We start from the raw sequence: 23,405 nt of genomic DNA, 5'->3' as shown, positions 1-23,405 counted from the left end.
AATCAACTCTGTGAAAATTTAAGGTCATCCTTTCTGAGAACCCAAGAGATAATTTATAGACTAATGAAGAAGGTAGAGGTGCAGGCCAAATAGAGGAATTTCTCTGGCTAGCCAGTAGAAGGTAAAGACTGTGCAAGAATGGTTTTCCTCTATGATACCCAGAATGTCCATCCCACCGTTGCCTCCAGGGAAATTGTAATTCGGTTGAGATTACCATGTAATTACAAGAGGTCTCAACAGAGTCAAAGGCTTCCTAGACTTAGGTAATTACAGCAGCCTTCTACAAGACCAAGACATGCTCTAGTTTTACAGTCTCACATTCTTAGCAAACTATGAAAGAGGTGAAATGAAAGGTAGAAATAGAAGGTGTTTGAGATTCGGGGCAGAGGCAGAACTCAACCTCCTATGCCTTGACCATTGCCTTGTCCATTGTACCACTATGATTTTATAGGTACTGAGACTTTTAACAGATGATTCTCATTGGGATTGTATTCATTTTACTGCCTGAGAACATATTTGTCATAATGACTGTTGTGAATATATTTTAAAGCTTTCACTCTAATATCCACTGAATTAGAAAACATTCATATAAAGAGCAGTGTTTAGATTTCATTTTAAATCAGCACAGAACAGAGCAGAGAGATGATCACAAGTCCATACAGCATGATCGTCCTAAATTATGCCTTTACGGTGATTTGGCCATAGGTCTCTGATCAACATAATGATCATTTACAGAAAGGCTTATGATGAAAAATTATTGCGAAAACAGTGTACAATGTTCACATTGTAAAGGTTAGCATTGTGCTTCGGTTTTGTCTTTGTCGCTCTTTCTTTTCAGTATTTATTACTTTCTCTTTTCCAGATCATAGATCCATTTGTAGAAGTAGAAGTTATAGGCTTACCAGTCGATTGCGTCAAAGAACAAACTAGAGTAGTTGATGATAATGGTAAGATCATGGGGTTTCTTGCTTTTATACAGCTATCTAGAACATCCTCATTCAGGAAAGGTTTTGAGTAATCGTTTTAGAGGTTTTGTTCTTAAAGAGACAAATAGATGAAATTTGGTGCCTATTATGGCAAAACACTGAAAAATCTATTTAAGGATTCTTGATGTGAATCAGACTTGGGTCTTGAATTACCCAAGTGAGTCAGTATAGTGTTGTGAAGGTCTTGGTAGAAAATGAGCCATTTATCTGACTTCTCTTTCTTTATGATAGAAGGGTATTATTCAGAGCTAACAGTGGTAAGAAGAAGGGACTAAAAGCCATCAACTTCTTAAGTCCACCCTTATGCTTCAGGGAGTATAGAAATGTTAATGAGAAAATTATAATCATAAGATAATCTTATTAGCAGGACCAACTTTAAGTAAGATTCATTTATGTTTTTTGCAAATTCTTGTGCTATTGTGGCTCCTGCTGAAATGAGTAAGCGTACTAGATTTTTAAAAAACAGTGACCAAACTATTAGGAAAACTAGAATGAGCATTGCAGTTTAGGCATTCCTTATATAGACAGGCTTCTTGCTTCATGTCTCATGAACAAAATATCTAAAACAAACAAAATATCAAATATATGTTAATATCTTTCATTTCCAGGTTTTAACCCGATGTGGGAGGAAACATTGGTGTTCACAGTGCACATGCCAGAGATTGCACTGATTCGGTTCCTTGTGTGGGATCATGATCCAATCGGGCGTGATTTTATTGGACAGAGAACAATAGCTTTTAGCAGTATGATGCCAGGTAAGACAGACGTTGTGAAGTACCAAATTGCTTGGCTAGGACTTCTTCCTATGGTGGCTGAAACTGCAAAAAGCTGTATTACTGTGTGTGCATGTGTCTGCAGCAGGAAGTTCTTACAAGAGATTAAGACTTTGAACTCCTGAGTTCTCTATCCAGTCCACTACTGACTTACCATAGGACAAAAACTAAATCAGCTAACTGTGTGGGACTAGATTTTCAAAAAGATGTGTAAGATTGTAAAGCAGGATGACTACATATAGTGAACTTGAAAGACTGTCATACATAATCTTTCCCTGTATTATTTCATACTGCTTTTTTCCCTGTTTTCTTCCCTGGTTTTTGAAAGACACTAGTCTTGACGAGAGGTACTACTGTCAGTAATAGTTCAACATATGGCAGGCATTTACCTGTTCTAATGGTGGGATCCAGATTATTAGACTGTTTTCTGTCTATTTCTTATTTTTGTTTTTGGCCCGGTCTCATTTCACTTGTGTGTATATTTTTCCATTTTCTTTCAAAGCAAAGGAAATTAAAAGTATTTTGTGGTTAGCTGATTAAGACTGAAAACAAATACCCAATCTCAATAAAATAAACTTGGTTGAAACATCTGCAGTATTAGTAATGGACTGTAAATCCCCAAGAAAGTCAAGTTTAAGTCAAAGATTGACAGCCACAATAATGGACGCTAGGAAAAACAAGACAAAGGCTTTTTTTAATATAAAAGGGACAAGAAGAAATATGAGTTTAATTTTTAAGTGCTGTGGCTCTCAAATAAATTGAGTGTGGTCAGGTAAAGCACAAATCTGGATGCTTAGTATGGGGGGCAGCTGAGAGAAAGCTTGTTAATTTCTTTTGCTGTTTACAAAAGGGAAGTCTCTAGACGCTCTCTCTATCATCTATTTCTCCTTGACAGCTTTGCTTACTTTGTTTCAGGCTACCGACACGTATACCTGGAAGGTATAGAAGAGGCATCCATCTTTGTTCATGTGGCTATTAGTGACATCTGTGGTAAGGTGGGTGCCTTCAGTGTAGAGTAATTAATTTTGCATGTGTAAACGCACTGACAGGATTTTGTATCACACCAGGGAAGCCCAGCAGGAAAGGGTCCAAGCTAACCTATTTGTCAAACTAGAATAAACTGCATTGCTGTGATTGTCAGAGTAGCCTGAGATCTTTCTAAACACACGATACAAAGGCAGATCATAAGGAATATTATAAAAAGAGATTCTTGCTGCACCGTTATGAGGGAGGTATAAGAGAAGATTATTTCATTGCAGCATATACACATAGCTACAATGAGTTTGCTTGTGCCCAATACATTAAGTGCACCTTACTGAAAAAATGCTTATACACCTGAGCCACTGAGTGCCTTCTGCCTGCAAAGCTTATTCTATGAAGGCCCTGTCTGCTTGAGACTTTTAATTTTAATAAAATTCTTAGGGATTATTTGCTTAGGGACTTTTCCATAAAAACACTTAAAGTGCAGGGGAAAGATGATCCCTGTAATCATTGTTGGTGCTTATTTTTCACTGTTTATCTGCTAAGAGTGGTGTGCTTGTTTCATATGCAGGAAAAATATAACTATCTGGATGCCATGTCTGAATTCATGTAACTCCTAAACTGAAAGTAAAGCTCCAACTTCAAACTTTTCCTAGGGCCAGCTGAAAATGGGATAACTTCTTTCTTCCAGTGCACTGGATTTAGTTACTTCTGTGGTATTAATTTAATTGACAGTCAGGTGACTAAGTCCTTTAGGGATCTGAGAATGAGTTTGTATCCAGGCACAATGGCAGATTGAGCTTTCAGTAGTAGCAAGCTGAAATATCAGCATCTTGACAGCAGAAGGCAGCATTGAATAGGTTGGGAATTCTAATTTCATTTTTTTGTGTTGCTGCTTATATTAGGAGAATTTTTAAAAAAAATTAAAAATGAAAGCAGCTTTTTGAACTGCTAGATTTTAAGTGAAACATTTATGGGATGGAACTAAGATAAGTACCAGGAAAGTTTTCATTGTGTACTTACAGGAGGATGGGCTGTTTATGAAAAGAATGTCGTGTTAGACATTTCAGTTAATGCCTGTAAAAGGAAGGAGAAGTTGAGCTGAGTTCCTGCATTTTTGTCTGTTGGCTAACCTGAAAGCCTTTGGGCAGGTATAGCTTCTTCCTGACATGACTAGGAGTCTTGTCTGAAACCCCTTGTGATGGCATTTATGAATCTATTTGAATTTAGCTCTAAGGAGAAAGAGAATTTTAAAGCTTTGGGTGAAAGAGAGTTGGCTGATGTTGGTCTGAGTAAGATAGAAAGCAGATGAGCAGTGTTTAATTTCTGAGTGTAGGGCCTGTCACAGATAGATGGCTAAAATTCAGGTTGTGATAAAAGGCCAGCTAATTCTAGTCTTCAGGGAAAAGTGATGGCAGGCTGAGCATTTCAATGATAAGATCTTTTCTGGCTATGTTTCTGGAGGAAACAGTTCAAGGAAACTGTATAGGGCATAAGTCATACCTGGTTTGGCCATGGGTAGGGATGAAGTTGTGTCACTGACCTTAGAGACACTTGCTGGATGCATGCATTGGCAGTGATTTAAATGGCTTTGAATTTTGTCTGAACTTTCTTGGAATTCTGATGTTCAGGTCCATGGCCTCTTTCTTGCATAGTCCTGGCAAACTGTCCAGGCTTGTAACAAGGATGACAGAGAGCTCAGTCCTGGGCATGAGGCCAATGAGAATTGAATTGGTCTGATTAGTGACCATGTCCCACCCCTATGTCTTTTAATGAAAACAGGCATCCATTTTCTGTATGAATCCAGCAGAGATGATGTTTAGCCTGACCAACTCAACTGACTGTTTTTGTGAATTCTTTTATATTCTGATCCTAGTCAAAATGGTGAAAAATAGGCAGATTCTATTCTTCCTGCCATTGCCAAGTGCATCCATGCTCCTCCCATTGTGTATTGCTTTCAGGTGTTGCTCTCTGTGCTGCTGTTTTGGTGCTGTTGTAAGGACAGCAAATATTTCACAATCTGTCATTGGAAGTCACAGTTTATAGCTTAGTATCCACTGGAAAACAGGATTTTTAGATAAAGACTGAGTCTGCCTGCCTTAATTACTGATAGGTTAAGTTCATCAGCTTACAAGTCACTGTTCTCGATCGCAGTGATTCAAGAAAGAAAGGATGTTCATGATCTTTGTGAATGTTTTCACCGAAGAATTTTTGCCTCAGCTCCTCCTTGGTATTTTTGGTTCCAGGAAACAATTTCTTACCTTCAAATTAATCTATTTCATTTGAAAGCATCATCTTTGTCAATCTTTCCTTTACCTAGCTTTTCATAATTATTTGCTCTTACTGGCTTTTTCATGAATAACTTGCTGGTGATAGTTATAATTTGCAGTAGAATGATATGCACATTTAAACTTTGGCAGCAGTTTTGGGGTTATTAGATTTTCTTAGTATGCTTTTTAAGCAAAGCTTTATGCACACTGAAAGACTCTTGCTGTATCATGCTGTCTCCTCCTTGTCCTTATCCACTAGCTTCCAGTCTTCAGTACTGATCTGGATTTTGAGTGCTTTTTTCACTTTTCATGTTCTCGATCTGTTATACATCCCTTGTTGCTTCTCGCTATCATTGCAGTCTCTTGATTTTTGTTGATGTTAAGGTGGTGGTGCTGTGCACTAAACTCATTAAAGCAAAAGGATTTAGAAGGGACATTTGTACATGGGTTTATTATTTATATTTCTTAATAAATCCATGGACAGTCCTACCTGTGAACACTACTAAAAACGTGAGAGAAAATATTACACACAACTCTTTCTCTTCTGGTCTCTCTGGATCACATTCTGCTGTTCTTGGTCAGGAGTTCTTTTGTGCATGTAGATTTATAAAATCAATGAAGGCTGCAGATAAAATACTTTGATACCCAACAAGGACAAGAATGGCAGAATATGAATCACAGTATATTCCCACACAGCTCCCAGCTGATTTTAAAGAACGGAGTGAACGGGACAACTTTAGTCTTATTATGAGCTCCTAGACTTCTTGGTTACTGGCTTACCTCAGCTAAAAGTGTTGTGCACTTCCATCTTAGTGGCAGCTGGAGTGGCATATATTTCAGACTTTTGTCAATGATGCTGCATTTTGTTTGCTAGAACTGAAGAACTGGAACTAGAAGCTGAATAAAGTTATAAGATTCAGCGGGTAGCTTATACTGATTCAATTTCATTGACTGCAGTGACATCATCTGTTTTCTTATGCTAATTTATTCATCTGTCCCATTGACTCGATGGCATTATACTGCTTTGTACCGGTAAATAGTTGAACCTTCACACTGAAAAAATACTGACTCCATTTTTCAGAAATAGTTTTATCTGTCTGTAAGCACAAGAAGAATTTTGTCGGCATTTACATTTGCTGGAGCACCTGGGAGTCCATAACATATCTGTCTGTTAGAAAATGTCTTCATAACTCTAGGCTAGAGCAGAATTGGAGACTGTTTCTGAAAATTAAGCCCAATGTTGCTTTTAAGTAGGAATTACTGGAAGAATTGTCATTAGAAAAAACACATTTTTTTTCTGCTATAATTAGTATATTCTTGGACAATAATTTTAGCATTTTTCCCCTTTTCCAAGTAGCTGTAAAATATTTCAGTATTTTGTTTAGAAATCCATGTAAATATCTTCAAATTTGCCTGTTGTCGCTTTGTGGCCTCATGCTGTCTCTTTCTTCCAGTAATAAAAAAAAATCTAAAAGCCAATTTTCAGTCAATAGAGATCTGTTAAAACTAGAATTATTTCTCTGTTTCCTGCTCTTAATCCTGGGCAGAAAAGCAAACACAGATATCAGTCTGGTTTTACCTAGCCTTTATTAATCCAAATATTCTATTGCAAGCATTAACATTTTGGGGCTTTTTTCTAGATATAGATATTCTGTCCTCTCCAGTGACTTGAAATTGCAAAAGCAGAATCTTAGGTTTTTTTCACCTTAACTTCTATTTAGCTGAAATCTCTTTATAGATTGTATTGTTTCCTGAAGACGCTCTTCTTTGTTTCTGTCTCTTCTGTAGTCCATTTGTGTGTTGTGGAATTTCTCATGTTTTTCTAGATGTGTGTATCTCTGAGATCCTCTCTCACTGTTGTGTGTCTTACTTGCCTTTTTACTGTCTGTTTGTGATTTCAGTGGGCTTCTCTATGTCAAAAAGGTCTACTTTTAGAAGCAGAGCATTTTTAGACGCCTTAAAGGTACCCCCTCCTATCACAGGGAGGCGTAGTGACCACCATACACCTGCATGCCTCTAACTGGTTACTTCATTAACATCAATGTTTCCTTATTAGCATTTTGAAATGCTTCAACTCATATAACATGGACTGTGACATTTGACTCGGTCAGTTCTGTCGGGTATTTGATCAGCCAGAGAGCCCTCCATTTATGAAGCAGATCCAGGATAAAAGTCCTTCTATACCTTCCTTTTCTTTCTTCCTTGAGTCCCTTACTGTCTTTTCTCTGATATGCTGTAATTGAAAATACTTCCTCCACCTGAAAAGAACGTACAACACTGAACTGTTTGCTAAGTTGTGAGAAAGCCTCTTCTGCTGATTTGTAAGTCTTTGAAGTGTTTGAATTTGTAAGATTGAAGAATGAAGTAGCCCTTATGGTTTGTAAAAGCTGGAGTAGAGGCTGAAAGCAGGCATTCCGGATCTCCTTCTAACTGGCTCTCTCTTTTAACCTTTTTTGTAAGGTTAACCAAATTTGTAGTTGATATGGGTTCTTGAATCAGTCCATTGAGTCAAGCAATAATGGCTAGCTTAAGAAAGGTGCACCAAATAAACTAGAATGATACCTGGGGCCCTTCACTGCTCATCCTCCATTTCGTCAGTGGTTTTCTTTCTTTTATTTTGATTAGGTATTATTTGTGTGTGCGTGTGTGTGTGCGCACGCGTGTGTGTGTGAGAGAGAGAAAGAGAAATTGTTTTTCCATGTTTTGCAATTATTTCTATTGCATGATTTTATGTTAATAAATCTATGTACTTGCCAGCTTGTCTCAGTTGGACCAGGATGTTTTTTTCCTTCACTCCTTAACAAATGCATAACCTGGTTTTGAAGCTTTCTAGTGAAAGTTAATCCAGAATGATCCAAGCAGATTATTCAATAGCCTGTCTCTCACAGAAATTTTATTAATATTTAACCTGCATTTTCTCTGCCTTTCATTATTTGCACTGTTACATCAACTAGTAGGAAAATTAATCCCTACCTTCTTTATCGTACCCTGTACATATTTTTAAAGGCTGTTTTAGTTCTCTTTTTAGTCATTTCTTGCTCACACTCGATCATGGCATGTGGAAAACTAAGCTTCAGTCAGAGCCTGAAATAATATTCTGAATGCTTTCCTTGGGCTTCCTATCAGACCAATAAGCTGTCATTCCATATACCAGATTGCTCAGGACCCTTCTGAATAAAAATAGCTTTCAACCTGGGCTGACTGTACAGTGCAAATAATTTCAATCCATGAAGTTCTACAAAGCAAAAAATGAAATGTATGGGCATGTGGTCAAATATTTGGGGGTGAAAGATAAACCACTGTAATTTAAATGAGACATTTCTTTGGCATTATATGGCACTGCAGAAATGTGACCTCACATGTGACATCACAGGGTAAAGGAATTGAACTGCCAGCAGGACGCCAACAAGCACTGATGTTGATCAAATTTATCATGGATTTCTTACAATGTATTTCAATCATAGGATTGTATGCTTTGGAGAGTATTTTCATTCATTCATTATGCTCAAGGTAGGGAAGAGAATTACAGCTACTAAAGAGAGTCTGATCTAATTGGGACATAGAACAAAGGAGGAGAAGCAGATCAGAAGTGGAACACCTTTTTCTCTGCTTTATGTGACATATGTATAGGAGGCTGTACACTCAAAGTAAAACAAGCCTACTCCTTATTATACAACAGCTTATTGCTTTAAAAGTTGGCGAGTACACCTGGAATGTTTACAGGAATGCTGAAACTCAGTTTCACTGAAATGTTAAACAACTGTATGATGGTGGGGAACTGCTGACAGTAATTCTGTGTATTTAATACTTCAGTAAGTATATACTTCAGTACATAAAGTACTGTGTTATCATCTTTACTAACTTTGCTTGTTTATAGTATGCTTGTTCAGTGATGAAAACATACATGGCGGTCTCTGGATAAGTGCTGGAAGTGATGAAGTGTAGGAAATGATCAAAATGTAATCACACAGGTAGAAAGAGAAATGCTTAGAGATCATTTGTCACGTATACAGTTAAACTGCTATTCCTGATAGGATTCATTCAGCTGAAGTGCTGATCACCTTTATACTGGAAAACAAAATATGGTACTCTTGTGTCCACTGTGTATTCCCCAAAAATTCCTAAGGAATGTAAAGCTCCATTTGAACATCACATTTGTTATCTGTATTGTTTAAGTCAAGAATAATCTTTAGCTTGAAAGGCCACTGTCATTTAAAATTCATGTTGCATGACAGGTAAAACTAAAATGATTTTAAAATATCTTTTCTAAATTGCCTCCATTTTTATAGCTTGGAGTGTTTTGGTGGGGGGGAGGGAGGAGGGCACACGTGTTTTCAGTTTCTTCCCCTCATTTACCCTGAGTGTTCTATTTTGTTCCAGAGCTGGGCCCTTTGGTGCATGCTACAAATTTCTTGTGCAAAGTGTGAGTGCTAGTCACTATCTCCAGTTTAAGAGACAGGAAGGATTAGATTTGACGGTATCTGATGTCCAGCTCTGCACAGCTATAACTTCCTGCACAAGCCAGAGAATTCAGCTCTGTGTTTCTAAATTAATTTAATTCTTCAGCAATTCTAATTGGCCCAATTCTAATGTGTCCACGTCTCCGAAATTGCAGGTGATTTATTTTATTGAAAACATGTAGTGACCATTTAAGACAACACTTGAGTTGTAGTATTTTGTTGCGTTATTTGTATTATGGTACGATTCAAAGGCATAAGCCTCGTTCAAGATTTCCTAGTAGAGTGCAATTTGCTAAAATGTGAGTTCACAATGCAGTAGCTAGGTTGCACCAGTTCCTCTGTGGCCATTCTTAGGGATCGTTTACACCACACACTTTAAGTGTGAGTGCTTTAAATGCCTGGATTAGAAAGTTCATCTCTGTATTCTACCTATACAGTCAACGGCAATCCCTTCAGACCTATTTTCATTGTTCCAAATTGCCCTCTGGAGAAGTATCGTTATTGTAGCTGAATACTTTTGGAGTCCAGGTAGTAAGCTGATTTCCCATGCCTCCTCTGGGTTCTGCTATGTATCCATAAGACGAGACTGTTGGGGCAGGATTGTGTTGGAAAACTGACCCATACCTCACAGGGTTTTGTGTCTTAAAACAGAAAGCTGTATTGCTAGAAAGAACTTACTTGAACTGTAGTTGTAAGAGTCCGAAATCTGTGATATTATGAATATCCCAAGCTTTATTGCTTTTAGTACACTTTGAAAAACTCTTCACCTTTCAGAATTAGATCCTTATAGGCCGAAATATTTCCCTTTTTATTTTTACAGTATCTAATGCTTGTGTTTTCCTTGTAAGTAGCTATGTGCTGGTAAGGAAAAGATGACAAATACAGGGATAAGCCTGGGGGAAAATTTTATCTAAAACCATAGTTCAGCAAAAAACAGATGTGAAATTTTGCAAAACTGTTGTTACTGATTTTTTTTTCCTTTTTTAATCTCTGTTCTATTTTCGGTTTAGTTCTCATGCTGATGGTAGTAATATGGCAGGAGACCCTGTGTGCATGTGCGGCCCAAAGGAAGAGGCTTGCATTTTATATTAAGGATTTTTTAAATTATTTTCTAGGTCAAACAAACATTGGGTCTAAAAGGCCTGTTTCTCAGAAATCCAAAACAGGCATCTCTGGACAGTCATGCTGCTGGTCAGCTCCATCGCAAACATTCCTTTAGTGGCCACATCTTGAGACGCACAGCAAGTGCACCTACCAAAAGCCAGAAGAAGAACAAGAAAGGCTTTCCAGAAATTGCTTTTGACACCAAAGACAACAGCTCTGAAGGGGCCAGTGAAGACCACGAAGTGGAAGACACCTCACAGCCTCGCTTTGAGCAAATGCCAGAAAGTGCCTGTCTGTCACCAGCTCCCAGAGATGGTGCCAATGGGGAGGTACATGGCAAAGGGTTGAAAGGTAAGGCCCATTGTTCTGGCAAAGGTAAAAGCCAAAGTTGTGTTCGAGGGGGTGCTGCTTTCAGTGAACCCATACGGAGGTCCAACAGGGTCCGTCTGCGGGAGCACCAGAGTGAGAAGCAGAGTATCTTTGCACGCTGCGCCATCAACGGCTCTGGTAGGATTGGAGTGGCCACCAATTGCATGAAATGCATGATTGGTTCCAAAGAAAGCCCAGATCTAGAATGCAAGTGGAGTGACCATCCTACCAGGCCTATTGCTAAAGATATGCTTCATCATGATCAGTATAGCAGTATAACTGGAGAAGAGAGGTTAGAACTAAAAAACTGGGGTATTAAAGATCAGCCAAGGCCACAATCAGATTTGCAGTCTTGCAGCAGCTCTGGAGCTGCCAGTGACCTAATAACGAGCAGCCAGTCTTTGGTGACCTCAGGGAAGAAAATTGCTGAATCCAAATGTCATGGAATTAAGGCTCATTCCCGGCAGCGGTGGCAGTGCCAATCAGGTGGCAAGTATGGAAGCACTGTTAACTTGGTTGCAGCCAGCAGTGGCTCCATATCCTCCAATTCCAGCAGTCTAGAAAGCCTTGGAAGCCCAGAATTCCCCAAGCGCTGGTCTGAAACTTCTCGAAGGCAAGTGGGCACCCTACAGCGGGAAATGAATGCCTTGTTCATTCAAAAATTGGAGGAAATTCGAAGTAAATCCCCTATATTCTTTACTGGTAAGAACAGACTTTCTTCACCCTTCTCTACCTTAGCTTGCATCATTGCCTCACCTTCCATGTGTCATCTCTCTTTAGAAGCTTCTGTGTGTTCTTTTGGTATCAAGAGCTCTTTTTTATTTTTTTTTTTTTTCTGGCAATGAAAGAAAAACATTTGTGCATAAGCAGATTTTTTTCTGGATGTGTCTAGTTTAGATGAGTCCTTTCCATGCCTAGCCAACCATCTCCAGTAGTAAAGCTGTCAATAGTGCATGAATGTTTGGATTGTTTGTTGAAGGTTTTTTGTTTCCTTGTTTTTTAGTGAATATGGTATGATACTAAGTAAATTCTAAGATCTAAACCAGAGCATTAATTAGAGATTGGATGTGGGAAAACCATGTTAACAAACAACATTTATCAGTATTTATATTTCACTGAGATATAACCACAACAGAACTGAAATCGAGTGTGCACTCTGCTAACAGTCAAACCAGTCGCTTCATCAGAGAACTTTGCCATTTAGCGTTTAAGTTACTGACATCAGTTCAGGAATTACTGGATGGAATTCTCTGGTCTGGCTTATTCAAGAGATCACGCTTTGTGAACATAGCAGACCATTTTGGTCTTAAATATATAAATCCCCAGTCATGCATTGTGATTTGACTATGACCTGAGGGCACAGTTACATAATCTAAATCAAGCAAGGTATGCAATCTAATGTTACTTGACATCAGCCAGGCTCTGCACACTGTTAACGTTTCCCAATTGCAAAGTAATATATGTCCATTTAAAGGAAGGCTGCTTAAGCTAAAACATTCTATTTTACAGTTGTTTCAGGCTAGCAGTATGCATGCGGTCACCTGGATCATGTGACTGTATCTTTACTCATGAACTGTATATTTGCAAATATGGAAAATAGGAACTTCTTATAGCTAGTCCTTTTTATAATATTTGAAAATTACATGTTGGACAGAGGAGGTCACAGTATATATTCTGATATGGAACCTAGCTAGTTTTATTCCTGATTTGGGGGGCAGGAGGGATGTTGCATTTAACTACATTTTCTCTGTTTTGTAGAACAGTGAAGAGGGAGTGAAGAAATACAGCTTGTGTCTGTGACTGTAATAGCTTCTCTTCAAATTCTCCCCCTCCCCCTTTAGTTGTCTAGGGAATTTGGACATTGATGATTACATTTTCAGAAACACTCAAGTCACTTCAGTGCTTCTGAAGATGTAATCCCTTTTTTAGTATTTGATTCTGACTGCCCAATACAGAAATATAAAACATACTACATACTGAATTGATTTGATCTTATTGGATGTCTGCAATTCCTCTTTATTTCACTTTTTAAATCTTTTTTTTTTTAAACATCCTTTTCTCAATATCTGCTTTGAGCTTTCAGGAAAACACCAGGGTAAGGGGAGGAGGAGGAAGAATTTTGCCAATTCCCATGACTTGAATTAAACCAAAGCAGCAGAACCCTTCCTGCGCTTAGATCATTGGCATTAGGCTTTTCATAAGCTCCGAGTATTGTGACATATGGACGCATTTCCCATTATTAGTGCCAGGTCCCCTGCCAGCCCTCTAAGTCACTAAATAAATATTGTGATATGCTTGAAATTTGATTAGATCCATCTGACTTCTCAAGCATGAAATCAGCAAACCTTAAAAATAGTGAAACAATCACTTGGACTGGATACTGATGATCCCAGTGACAAACACTGTGTTTGCACAAACAGCATGCTTTCCTCATCCACCTGCTATTTTAGTGCCTTAGGCCAAAGACACCAAGGAAACCAATAATGTTAGCCTAATAGGGATGCATTTCATAATTAACATTCCATTGAAAGAAAGTGCCAGAATGATGAGACAGGAAACTATAGCCTCTGGTTTGTTGCCTTTATGGCAACAGCATTACAGCTTCCAGTATTTTGCCTTGTAAGTGTGCCTTAGTCTATACCGATGCCCTAGCCTGGATGGGGACAAGGAGAATTCATTAGTCTGATCAGCTCTGAATTCCTCCAGATACTCATACAGGTGTTGAAAAGGCTGCTATTATGTGAATGGTGGATTTTGCTTATGTGCACATATGCCTTCAACAATCAAGATGCTTTCTTCCCTTTTAACACTCCAGCTAATGAAATATAGGCCACTAAATAGCTGTCTCCGTTTTCTGTCAGTAGACTGGTTTGGAAATACTGGTGGTGAAAGGCAGGGCCAAGTATGCTTTCAGCATATTTTTTGTAATGTAGATGAATATCCAAGGCATTAGAAAAGGGATGTGGAGAAAAGGAGGGTAGCTTCCTTCCCCCAGTCCTGTGGAGTGTATTGCTTCTCTATTATTACAGCTGTGGGGTTATGCAAGAAGGTAGTCACCCAGGAAAACAAACAAACAAGAAAACGTATGAATATTTGATTCTGAAGCAATACAGTCTGTGGAAGGTTTGTCATTAATTTCAGGGGAGGAAGAATTTTACCTGAGAGCAAAGGAGCTAAAAAAGAGGAAGTGATGCTATTATGGATACTTAATCCTTTTAGTAGTCAGTAAGACTGATTCTGATTTGTCCAGCTGGCTAAAGCTTTTGCTTTCACACAGTAAGTCACCAGGCTGGTCTTACTGTGGTTACTAGTCCTTTAGGTGAATGTGCACTATCAGTTTCTATAACAAGTATCTCTTCAAGGGAAGCAGATATATTTATGCCCAGTATGACTTATGAATGTGCCATCTCTTTCATGGGATTTCTGTTTTGTCTTGTTTGGGTGATACAGTTTTATGCTGCAGTAATGCCTTGTGAACTCCAGTGATGATGGATATATTTCAGACAGTTTATTTGTGGGCAGCTTGAATTATAGCTTTTGTACCAATTTCTGTGTGGCAGATGGGGAGAAAACCATTGGTATTTTCAAACTAATGTTATGAAAATTTTACTGAAAATTAGCAAAAGGTGTCTTTTATTTTTCTAATTCTATGACAAAATAAATGGACTTAATGGAATCCATAAAAGGATTCATATTGAGTGCGCTGTTTGGTTGAATAAATACATAAATTCCTAGGATCCTACAAGAAATGTGCTACTACTTCTGTCTGTTTCCCTTCCCCCCTCCCCATTAATTTATCCTGTTATCTGCACCTGCCTTCCCTACATTAACTGGAATTTTTCCTCTGTTCTGTCCTATTATTCTACATGCACACTCTCTCTCTCTAGTTAAGAACTGAAAGGACAAGCAAGTAAAAGGTAACTGTCTACTGACCGTCACTGATTCAAGCACCTTGTTGCCTGTATGCCTTTTTGTTTGTTTGTTTCCTGGCTTCTTACAGTTATCTGCTCCTATATTCTTGAGGCTGTTGTCTGGCTTCTTTGTGGTGCTTTGCTAGATCTTGAAGCATGTTTGCATTGTGGTTTAGAGGTGTGGAAAGCAGTCCTTTTGGCATGATTGCTTTGTGTCTTAGGATACATGGTACAAACATTGCAGCTGGAGTGTCCTTTTGGCAGCTGTACTGACTCTTCAGGAAGATACTGACAGCCTGGTATTCATGGAGTGTGCCTCTGTGTATAGTTTTTGAAAGATAAATAACAAACTTTTTTAGGAAAATAAAGTTACTCTATTAAAAGTTTAAATGTAATCCACTTCAGAAGTCCTATGCTGCTTCTCTTCTGCATAACTGATAATTGGAATCACATATGTTTTTTGAGCAGTGATGTTCTGATTATGCATGTTCTGATAATGATCTGATACGCTGCCATTTTTGAGTGATGGAAGGAAAAAAGCAGTTCAAGTGGTGCTGGATGGTAGAGGAGGAAAAGTTCTGAGAAGGGATACAAGGAGACTAAGAAATTGACTTTGAGTATGCACAATCAAGAAAACAATACATTACTAGTAATCATCGACTGAGGTTTTTCATAGCAACACAGCTGTTGGATAGCTGAAACTGAAGGAGCAAAAATTTTTCTGCCTGTATTGGCACTTGAAATCATAAAAGTTATTTAAAAACCATGATTGATATTTCCACTGCTACTTTAAAAACAAAAAGATACTATGTAAAGAATAAATCTTCAGCTAAACTGCATTTGGTAATAACTTATTAACCTTTTATCTCTGTTTTTCTTGTTTGTTTCTTTTTCCTGTCTCCTTCGTTTCTCCCAATTAGATATCTGCCAGCTCTCAGTACAGAGGTCAGTCACTTCTTTATGCAGTCTAGAAACAATCACTGAAGAGCCCAGTATTGCCAATGAAAACCAGCATGCCAGCATCTTCTTCCCTCTACCCATTGCTCCGTACAGTGATTCTGAAGAAGGGTCTGTATCTGATCGTTCCACTGAATCTCAATCAGAAGAAAGTGGCCCATCCAATCAGCCCAAAGAACCTCTACACACTAAAGAACAAAGAACAAATGTGGCTGCAGAAGACCAAGTGCAGGTAACCACAGCAACAGCTGACAGAAGTATATTAGTCCAAGAGGATGAGGGAACAGGTATGGCAAGATGTCTCAAAGAAGAAAACGGTTGGACACAGGCATACAGTAATGCCGGAGATCAGTTTAGCTTAGCAGTGCATCCTCAACAAGCCTGGCTGGTAGTGGCAGTGGGTAAGACTGCTGACCAAGCTGCTGAGAACTGCCAGAAGCAAAATGACCAACCAGGTCAGGTATTAACAGACATGAAAAGCATCATTGAATCCAAAGGCCAAAAGCTTGGTGCAGCAGGTGTCCCTCTGCAGCATAACAATGTGATTAACAGCACACAGCTAGCTTTGCCTCCATGTGCTTTCCAGAAAGCCCAGGCTGCACAGGCTTCAACTGTTTCTGTTTCTCAAACCAGCTCTTATTTGATAGTAAGGAAGTCAAAGACTGCAGGTCACAAGATGTCAGACTCCTCAGCCTTAATAAAAAATCCAAGTAGCCTGTCTCCAGCAGCAGAAGTATATTTTGATGCCACTGTTAATGACCGGATCTGGAGCAAGCTAGATTGTAGCAATCACCGTGACAGCATGTCTTCCTCTTCCAGCATGTCCTCCAATGACACTGTGATAGATCTCTCTCTACCCAATCTAGCTCGCAAAAGCCTCCCAGATCTTGGCATCCGTCATGAAAATTTTGAGCCCCTTGCTGTTAAAAAGGGTATGCGCCCACGATCTGCTACAGCATCAGGTAATGAGATGCCAGTGGTGAGCAAGAGCAAATCCAATCCTAATCTGAGGTCTGGCCAGCTGCCTGTGGATGAATTATGCCCCCGGCCTCTTGCCAGGAGTTCTCAAGATGCATTCTCATCCATCCCTAGAAGGCATACCTGGAGCAGGCTGTACATGGAAAGCCTCAGACAATCTTCTCTCAAATCTAAAGCGCAAGATAAGGTTGGGAATAGCCAGGCAAAATCCAAAAGTCTTGGAGACCTTACCTCTGATGATATCATATGCACTTTTGAAAGCAAATACCGGAGCATCAGCAAGAGTTTTGTCACTCGATCAATGCGGGAGCAGCGCCGCTCCTCAGGTCTGAGACCCTCAGTCAAATCCCAGGATGAGTTGACTGAGCAGCTGAAGAAGCTGACAGCCTTTCAGCAGGAAAACGATATCACTTCCCCCACCAATCTTGATCCAACTGAATCTGAAGAAGAAGGGGAGAGCTTGGGACTCCTTCGCAGATCTTCATCTCGGAGTCAGAGTAGGGTACGGTACATTGCCAACAGGGCCAAACAAGCTCAGGAGAGACAGCGGTTGCAAAGCCTAGGCCAGCTTGGTGGGAGCCCCATTGAGGAGAGAGGAAATCCAGAGGGAGCCTGCAGTGTTGTAAAAGGAGTTTGTATGGATGTAGCTTCTCCTACTGTGTTTACATCCCAGCCTAAGAACCAGACTGATTATAACACTGACACGGAGGTCTTTTTTATGCTGAAATTGTAATTCTGGGAAGCACTGAATAAGCTGATGTTTACATTCTGGTCAAGACAAAATGTAGTTACCTAACAGGCCCAGAATGTCCCATATAGCATAATGCTTTCTGGTCCTCCTTTGATGGTAAAGGTACTTAAGATCGTGACTCCAAAAGAATAGATTAATGTTTTAGACTTGTCAACAGTCTGTGGAATTAGAACAACCAAATGAAATCAAAGGCTTGTATTTTTATAGTCTTAATGATCTGATATCTTTTTTTTTTTTTTAATTACATTTTTCCAGCCTCCAATCTGGCCTCCATTGTCTGTGACCACTGCTTTGTGCTCGCAATTTACATGGTGCAAAACTCACATTCTTTACTAATTTCAATGAATGATTCCCATAGTAAGTAAACATCTTTGTGATGTTAACAACTAAGGTAAATCTTGCTGGAGTTAAAATCATGTCCCCTGTTCTGTTTTATTTTTTGGAAGAATGTGAGGCATCTGAGAGTGTCCTCTTTGGGAGACAGTCAAAATTGCAGTGTAATTGCTTCCTGAATTAATAATATATAAATGAAAGTAGGTAAAGTCCATCTTCTATCTTGGACCTGTTTATTTCAGTGAGACTCCACATTGCCTCACTCTTTGAAGAAGAAAGCTCTCACCATGTTCCAAAACAATGATTTTTTTAAAATCAAATTTGTTTATATTTATAAATATGCATATATATGTGTGTGTATGCATGTATATATGTCTGCACATACAGGTACTTAAAATGAACTGTGACTGCTTCTTGTTTCAAAACCTAATCTGTGGAAAGGAGCTAAGAGAGAGAAGGGAATTAATAAAACAGACAGGAAATATCTTCTGACTTCAACTCCAAAATGGCTAAGAAGTATGCTAGTTTTTCCTTTAAAACAGAACCACCCCTTCTTTATGGTATTTTAACAATGCTGTTGTACATAGCACCTTTTGGATGAATTGTACTTTTTCTGTATTGCACTGCCATACAAAATTTTCAGTGATATGTTTTAAAAAAAAATTTAGTTTTTTAGATGAACATATTTAGAATTAAGTACCAACCTAAATATTTTTCCTCCCCATTTTTCACCTTTTTATTTTTGGTTTTCCCCACTTCCAGAATTATAATGTCATTTATTATAGATGCACATTTTATCAATGATGGAGAAGAATGTTTACTACGATGAATTTTAAAGAGAAACAGAGGTTTAATTTTATTTTCAGGATGCATAGAGTCCCTCCTGAGAGGATATTTTGCTTTCGTTTATAATAATTCTTCTGTGTATAGTGCAAAACGTATAAATCTGTTTGTAAAACCACCTGACACTGCTAAAATAAACATATTTAACCTTCCAGCTGTTGACTGTTTAGCTGTAACATAACACTTTTTTCATGCTGTCTAGAAGTTTGTGGTATGCAAACATGGTTAATTCTATCCCTTCTTGTTTTAAAATTTCATTAGCGGGTAACATTGAATTTTACCCTTTCTCAGAGTAGTAGCCATTTCGGATCCTGCTCAAATTTTCACAGGTCCACCAAAACATGGGTAGAGACTGGCGTCCTACTGTCATGTGATGAACTGCACATGGATAGTTTTGAAGTGGTGCCTTTGTGTGGCAGGGCAAGTGACAGCCCTAGATGAAAATTCTTGGGGGATCCATATAAATTAGTAGCAGAACAGATGCCTAATCCATTCTGTTACAGCCAAAGCAGTGAACATTGTAGAGAACAAGACAAAGGTAAACTGTACACTTTTCCAAGTAAGATGGCCCTACTTCATGACTGAAGTTGTTTAAAGTCTTGCTGAAAATACTGCAGCAAAAATTTGCTCTTGACTGGTCTCATTCAAAAATGTAGTTTCTTCTCTTTCTGTCCCTGCAAAGTGCGCAGCGAAAGTGTGTGTTGCTTAGTGCATACTCTCCTCTGGAAAGCTTACTTGTGGATTGCAGGGCCTGAAAGGCATTCTTGGCTTCTCACGTTAGTATCATTTGGCCACAAGCATTTCAGTCCTGAAATATTGAAATATCAGGCTAATTATAGCTAATGATTGATCCTGACATAGCAATAGGGACTGGGGTGGAGGCTTAATTTTTCCAATTAAATCTTTTTAAATGATCTTCAGTGTGTTTTGTCTAAAAGTACTGTTCAGTTTTCCATCCTGGTTCTGATCTCTGCTGCTTTTTTTCATAATTTCGATGAGAGGCCCTTGAGGTTTGTGAAAAAAGGTTTGGAATGTGCACTGAAGTAACCCTACAATATTTTTGGAATCTCTGAAGAAAAAAAAGGTAGATCAGCAAAGCAGAATGTGTGATCTGCCAAGACCAGTCTTGCATTGTGTCTAACACAAATAAAATTTCATTAACATTCTCTAGACACAAAGTCAGTCTGTAACATGTTAGTTTTGGGCTGCAGGGAGTTGCAGCTTTTTTATCCCTAAAGCTAGAAAGCACATGCAACTTGACACCTTTCTAAAGTTAGGGGCTTATTTTAAGCTTTTTGTGTCAAATCAGTGTGTGAAAGGGCTGATGATGTTTAAAAGACTTATTTGTCTCCTTTGAAAAGACCAAGTTTCATAATCATATAATTTTTCAAGTGATTCAGCAGTACTCATTAAATTAATGCATCTCACAGAAGGAAGTATCATGCAGCACTTAACATTTATCTGTGTTCACATTTTTGAAAATAGTGCGTGGATTTAACTTACTATGGTACACAGAAATTTTGTCCTCCTGCTTACAAGTTAAAGAAACTGCCTTGACAACTTGTTTTGTTTCACCACATAAGACCTTTAATGATGTGTCCGTTTATTCATCTGAATGGAATTTATTTCATGGTGCCTACACTGTCAAATAGCAGAAGTCTAATAAGCAGTTCTGCTCTTCATTCATCCAGTCTTGTTGGGGGAAGAGGGACATTGTTTATTCAGATGTGATCAGCATGCAGGGTGTTGTCTAAAATGGTAAGGAAAGCAAGAAGATTGTCAGTAAGAGAAGTGGTAGTCATGGTTCCTAGCAGCACGGATTTTCATTTTATAGTTGCCTCTCTACTCTTATTCTCTTGAAAATCCTCTGTATCATCCATACATCGATAGCCAAGGTGAAAAAACAGATCCCTTCCCCCCCACCTGAAATCGCAGACTGATACAACAAACATGCAAGTTGAGGGTAAAACCACAGTGCTCAGTGCATGCCAACTGCCGAGCTAGTAACTTTCACTTTGCAGTAATCACTGGTTGCTATATAGTAGCTGCAAATGTTTAGCGTAACTGTACTCCTCTAGTACAATACTCAGGGATTCAAGGGAGGGAGGCACCCAAATTTAGACCAGAAGCACTTGCAAACACTGCACAAGCATTGGTCTATTGTGCTCCATTCAGGATGTCATGCAACAGAACAAGAGCCTGGCTGCAGATGTGAGGAAAACATATGGCAGAAATGCAACTACGGTAGGAGTTCAGAGAAAGGAGCAATGAGGGCAGTTGAAGCATTCTTCCAAGAAGATCAGTAATCGAGTAAAAAGTTACTGAGGTATTTAAAAGTTTTCTTTGACTCTGAAGAATGATACAATAATTTCATTCTCTTTCCAGTCTTACGCTATTTAATTTACAAATGTGAAGATTCATTCTGATCTGTGATATCACAATCAGATTCTCAACAGCATACATATTTCAGGGTGTTGTTTTTCTTCAAAAAATCCCCCAAAACATTAAACAAAGTTGTCATTGCAACTGTGTTTTTAATAATGTTTTCTGTTCCTGGGGCATGAACTGGAACAATGGTGGATGTCTGATAGTCTCAAAATGATAGCTGAAAGAGGATTAGAGTGAAAGGCAGCACAGGTAGCGAGGTTCTACAAACTCATGAGAACGCTTCTTTGGCTATATCTTATCCAAAGCTATAGGTAATAATAATTCAGTGAAATTTGCATAATAAGCATGGCTTGCTCCTGTAAGGTGTTTAACACCTAGGCATTTGGTCCTCATAAACCTGTTTGGTGGGGAGCAATAATCATCAATTAAATCCATAATGCTGCCTACAGAAAGCCAATCTGGTATCTATTCTTACTGGCTTGTATAGAAGCAGCAAATATCTTCCTTTGTCCTGAGTTCTTCCTGTGAGGACTCAGACTCATGTGCCATCTGTTTTTCAGATAGTTAGACTGTAAGATTAGGAGACTGAGGTTTCCAAAGTACAAGCAATCTATTACACATGGTTGGACTTGGGATTTATGGTCTATATTCCTCCAACTTAGTGCTTAAGAACACTGATGGTACTCAACTGTATCTTTAAAAACTGATTTTGCCAGTGCTGAGATACTTTCAGTTGCCAATAGACGAACTTAGTACTTGATTAGCCTTCATTAGCTGATAGCTGTGAAAAATTGCGTACATAATATGCATCTTATTAAAGCCTAGAAAATATTAATGAAAAACAGCTGTAAACCTCAGCTGATCAGACTGATTTTTTTTTTTTTTTTTTTTTTACTAACCTCCCCTGCATGCAATCCTTTACCAGAATCTCTAGAATATACCTATCCTGTAAGAATGTGGAAAAACAAGTCACATTCAAACTACTAAAGATAGCACCTAGAAATGAACCTATGAACAGATCCAAGTGTCCTCAAGAAGTCCAAGGTGAATGGATCTTTCATGATTCTTTTTGATTTGGTCCTGTAGAGAGAGCAGAATTATCTTTCTACAGTTCTCCTACTTATAATATATCTTAGTATCTTGTCATTATTTATATTGGAAGAATGATTTACACCATGCTCTGAAGCGTATTAGAAGTGATCTAACAACTCTCCTTAATTGCAGCAAGCTTTGGGTTAAACTCTTGAACTCTGTTAAGGCAGGCATCACCATATGCAGTCTTCAAAGCATTTTTTATTGGCATATGAGCAATTTTTGACTCTGCAGAAGACAAGCTGTGTTAATGTTTAATACTGATTTACTCAGCAGATACAGGAAAAGTTTCGGGAAGGAGATGAAGCTGTTCAAGTTGTTGGGGAATTTTCCATCTTGAATTGTGGTTAAAGTCAAGTGGGGAGTAAAGTTCTGTTACTTATTTGTGTGTGGGTATGTTCTATGTCCACCTCAGAATGAGCTGTAATAGTTTGCTCTGTGCTGAGTTCCTGTGAAGGCACTGCTTTGTTATTACAGTGCCTTAATGTGTATATTTATAAATGACCTGACCCAACAGAATCAGCCATCTCTCAGGGTTGTATTTCAGCTCACTTTTGAAGTGAAACTAGTAAATGCAAGGGAGATGGGGACAAAAATTTCATTTAATTCTGTGCCTATTTATTAAAGAGGTCTGTACAAACTAGACCAGGGATTTAATGGTTTGCCTTGAAGCTCAGGCCTTCCTTCAGCCCACTAAGCACTGTGAGAAATCCTGGAATGATTTTGTGAGATTGAGCTGGTATTTGATTAATATGTGCCAGTTCTTGGGTGTGGGATTTCTCCCCCCGCCTCTTTTTTTTTTTTTTGGTTTTTTTTTTTTTTTTTTTTTGGTGTTACAGTCATCAGTGAATCCTACAGCCATCTTCTGAGACAATCACAGAGTAGAGAAAGTCTCTTCCTTAAGTAGCTTATAGTATCAATAGACAGGAGAGAGGATCATAGGCAGATAAGACAGTGCTATAGAAAGAGGACTTTTACAAAACCACAAGTAGGTCAATAATAGAATTCAAATTTTTCTGAGTCTCAATGTAAGTATTCAGCTGCTGAACTAATTTGCTTCCATACATTGTCTTCTGGCTGCAAGTGCCCTCCTCCTCTCTTTTCCAAAACCCAAGGTGCCCTTAGAGTCTGCAGTACTAGCTGGCATGTACTTTCTGCAGGAGCCCCTGGCTCCTCCCTCTCTTTTATCTTTATAATAGTGTGAATGCC

General features: G+C 38.6%; 1 protein-coding gene across 4 annotated transcripts in view; it reads left to right on the top strand.

The window, feature by feature from the left end:
- The window catches only part of LOC112981171 (1-phosphatidylinositol 4,5-bisphosphate phosphodiesterase eta-2), a 131,614-nt gene extending 112,744 nt beyond the window's left edge, over window positions 1–18,870 (top strand). For all 4 annotated transcript variants that reach the window (XM_026096618.2, XM_064525432.1, XM_026096624.2 and 1 more), the window contains 5 exons: window positions 863–947; window positions 1,595–1,741; window positions 2,675–2,754; window positions 10,586–10,925; window positions 15,775–18,870. In XM_026096618.2, coding sequence (XP_025952403.1) covers window positions 863–947; window positions 1,595–1,741; window positions 2,675–2,754; window positions 10,586–10,925; window positions 15,775–17,522 — 2,400 coding nt within the window. In that variant the 3' untranslated portion in view covers window positions 17,523–18,870. The remainder of the gene's footprint in view (window positions 1–862; window positions 948–1,594; window positions 1,742–2,674; window positions 2,755–10,585; window positions 10,926–15,774) is intronic.
- The last annotated feature ends 4,535 nt before the right edge of the window (window positions 18,871–23,405 follow it).

Source organism: Dromaius novaehollandiae, chromosome 24, assembly GCF_036370855.1.
Source record: "Dromaius novaehollandiae isolate bDroNov1 chromosome 24, bDroNov1.hap1, whole genome shotgun sequence".
Lineage (NCBI taxonomy): Eukaryota > Metazoa > Chordata > Aves > Casuariiformes > Dromaiidae > Dromaius > Dromaius novaehollandiae.
This window is presented reverse-complemented; position numbering and strand designations above follow the sequence as displayed.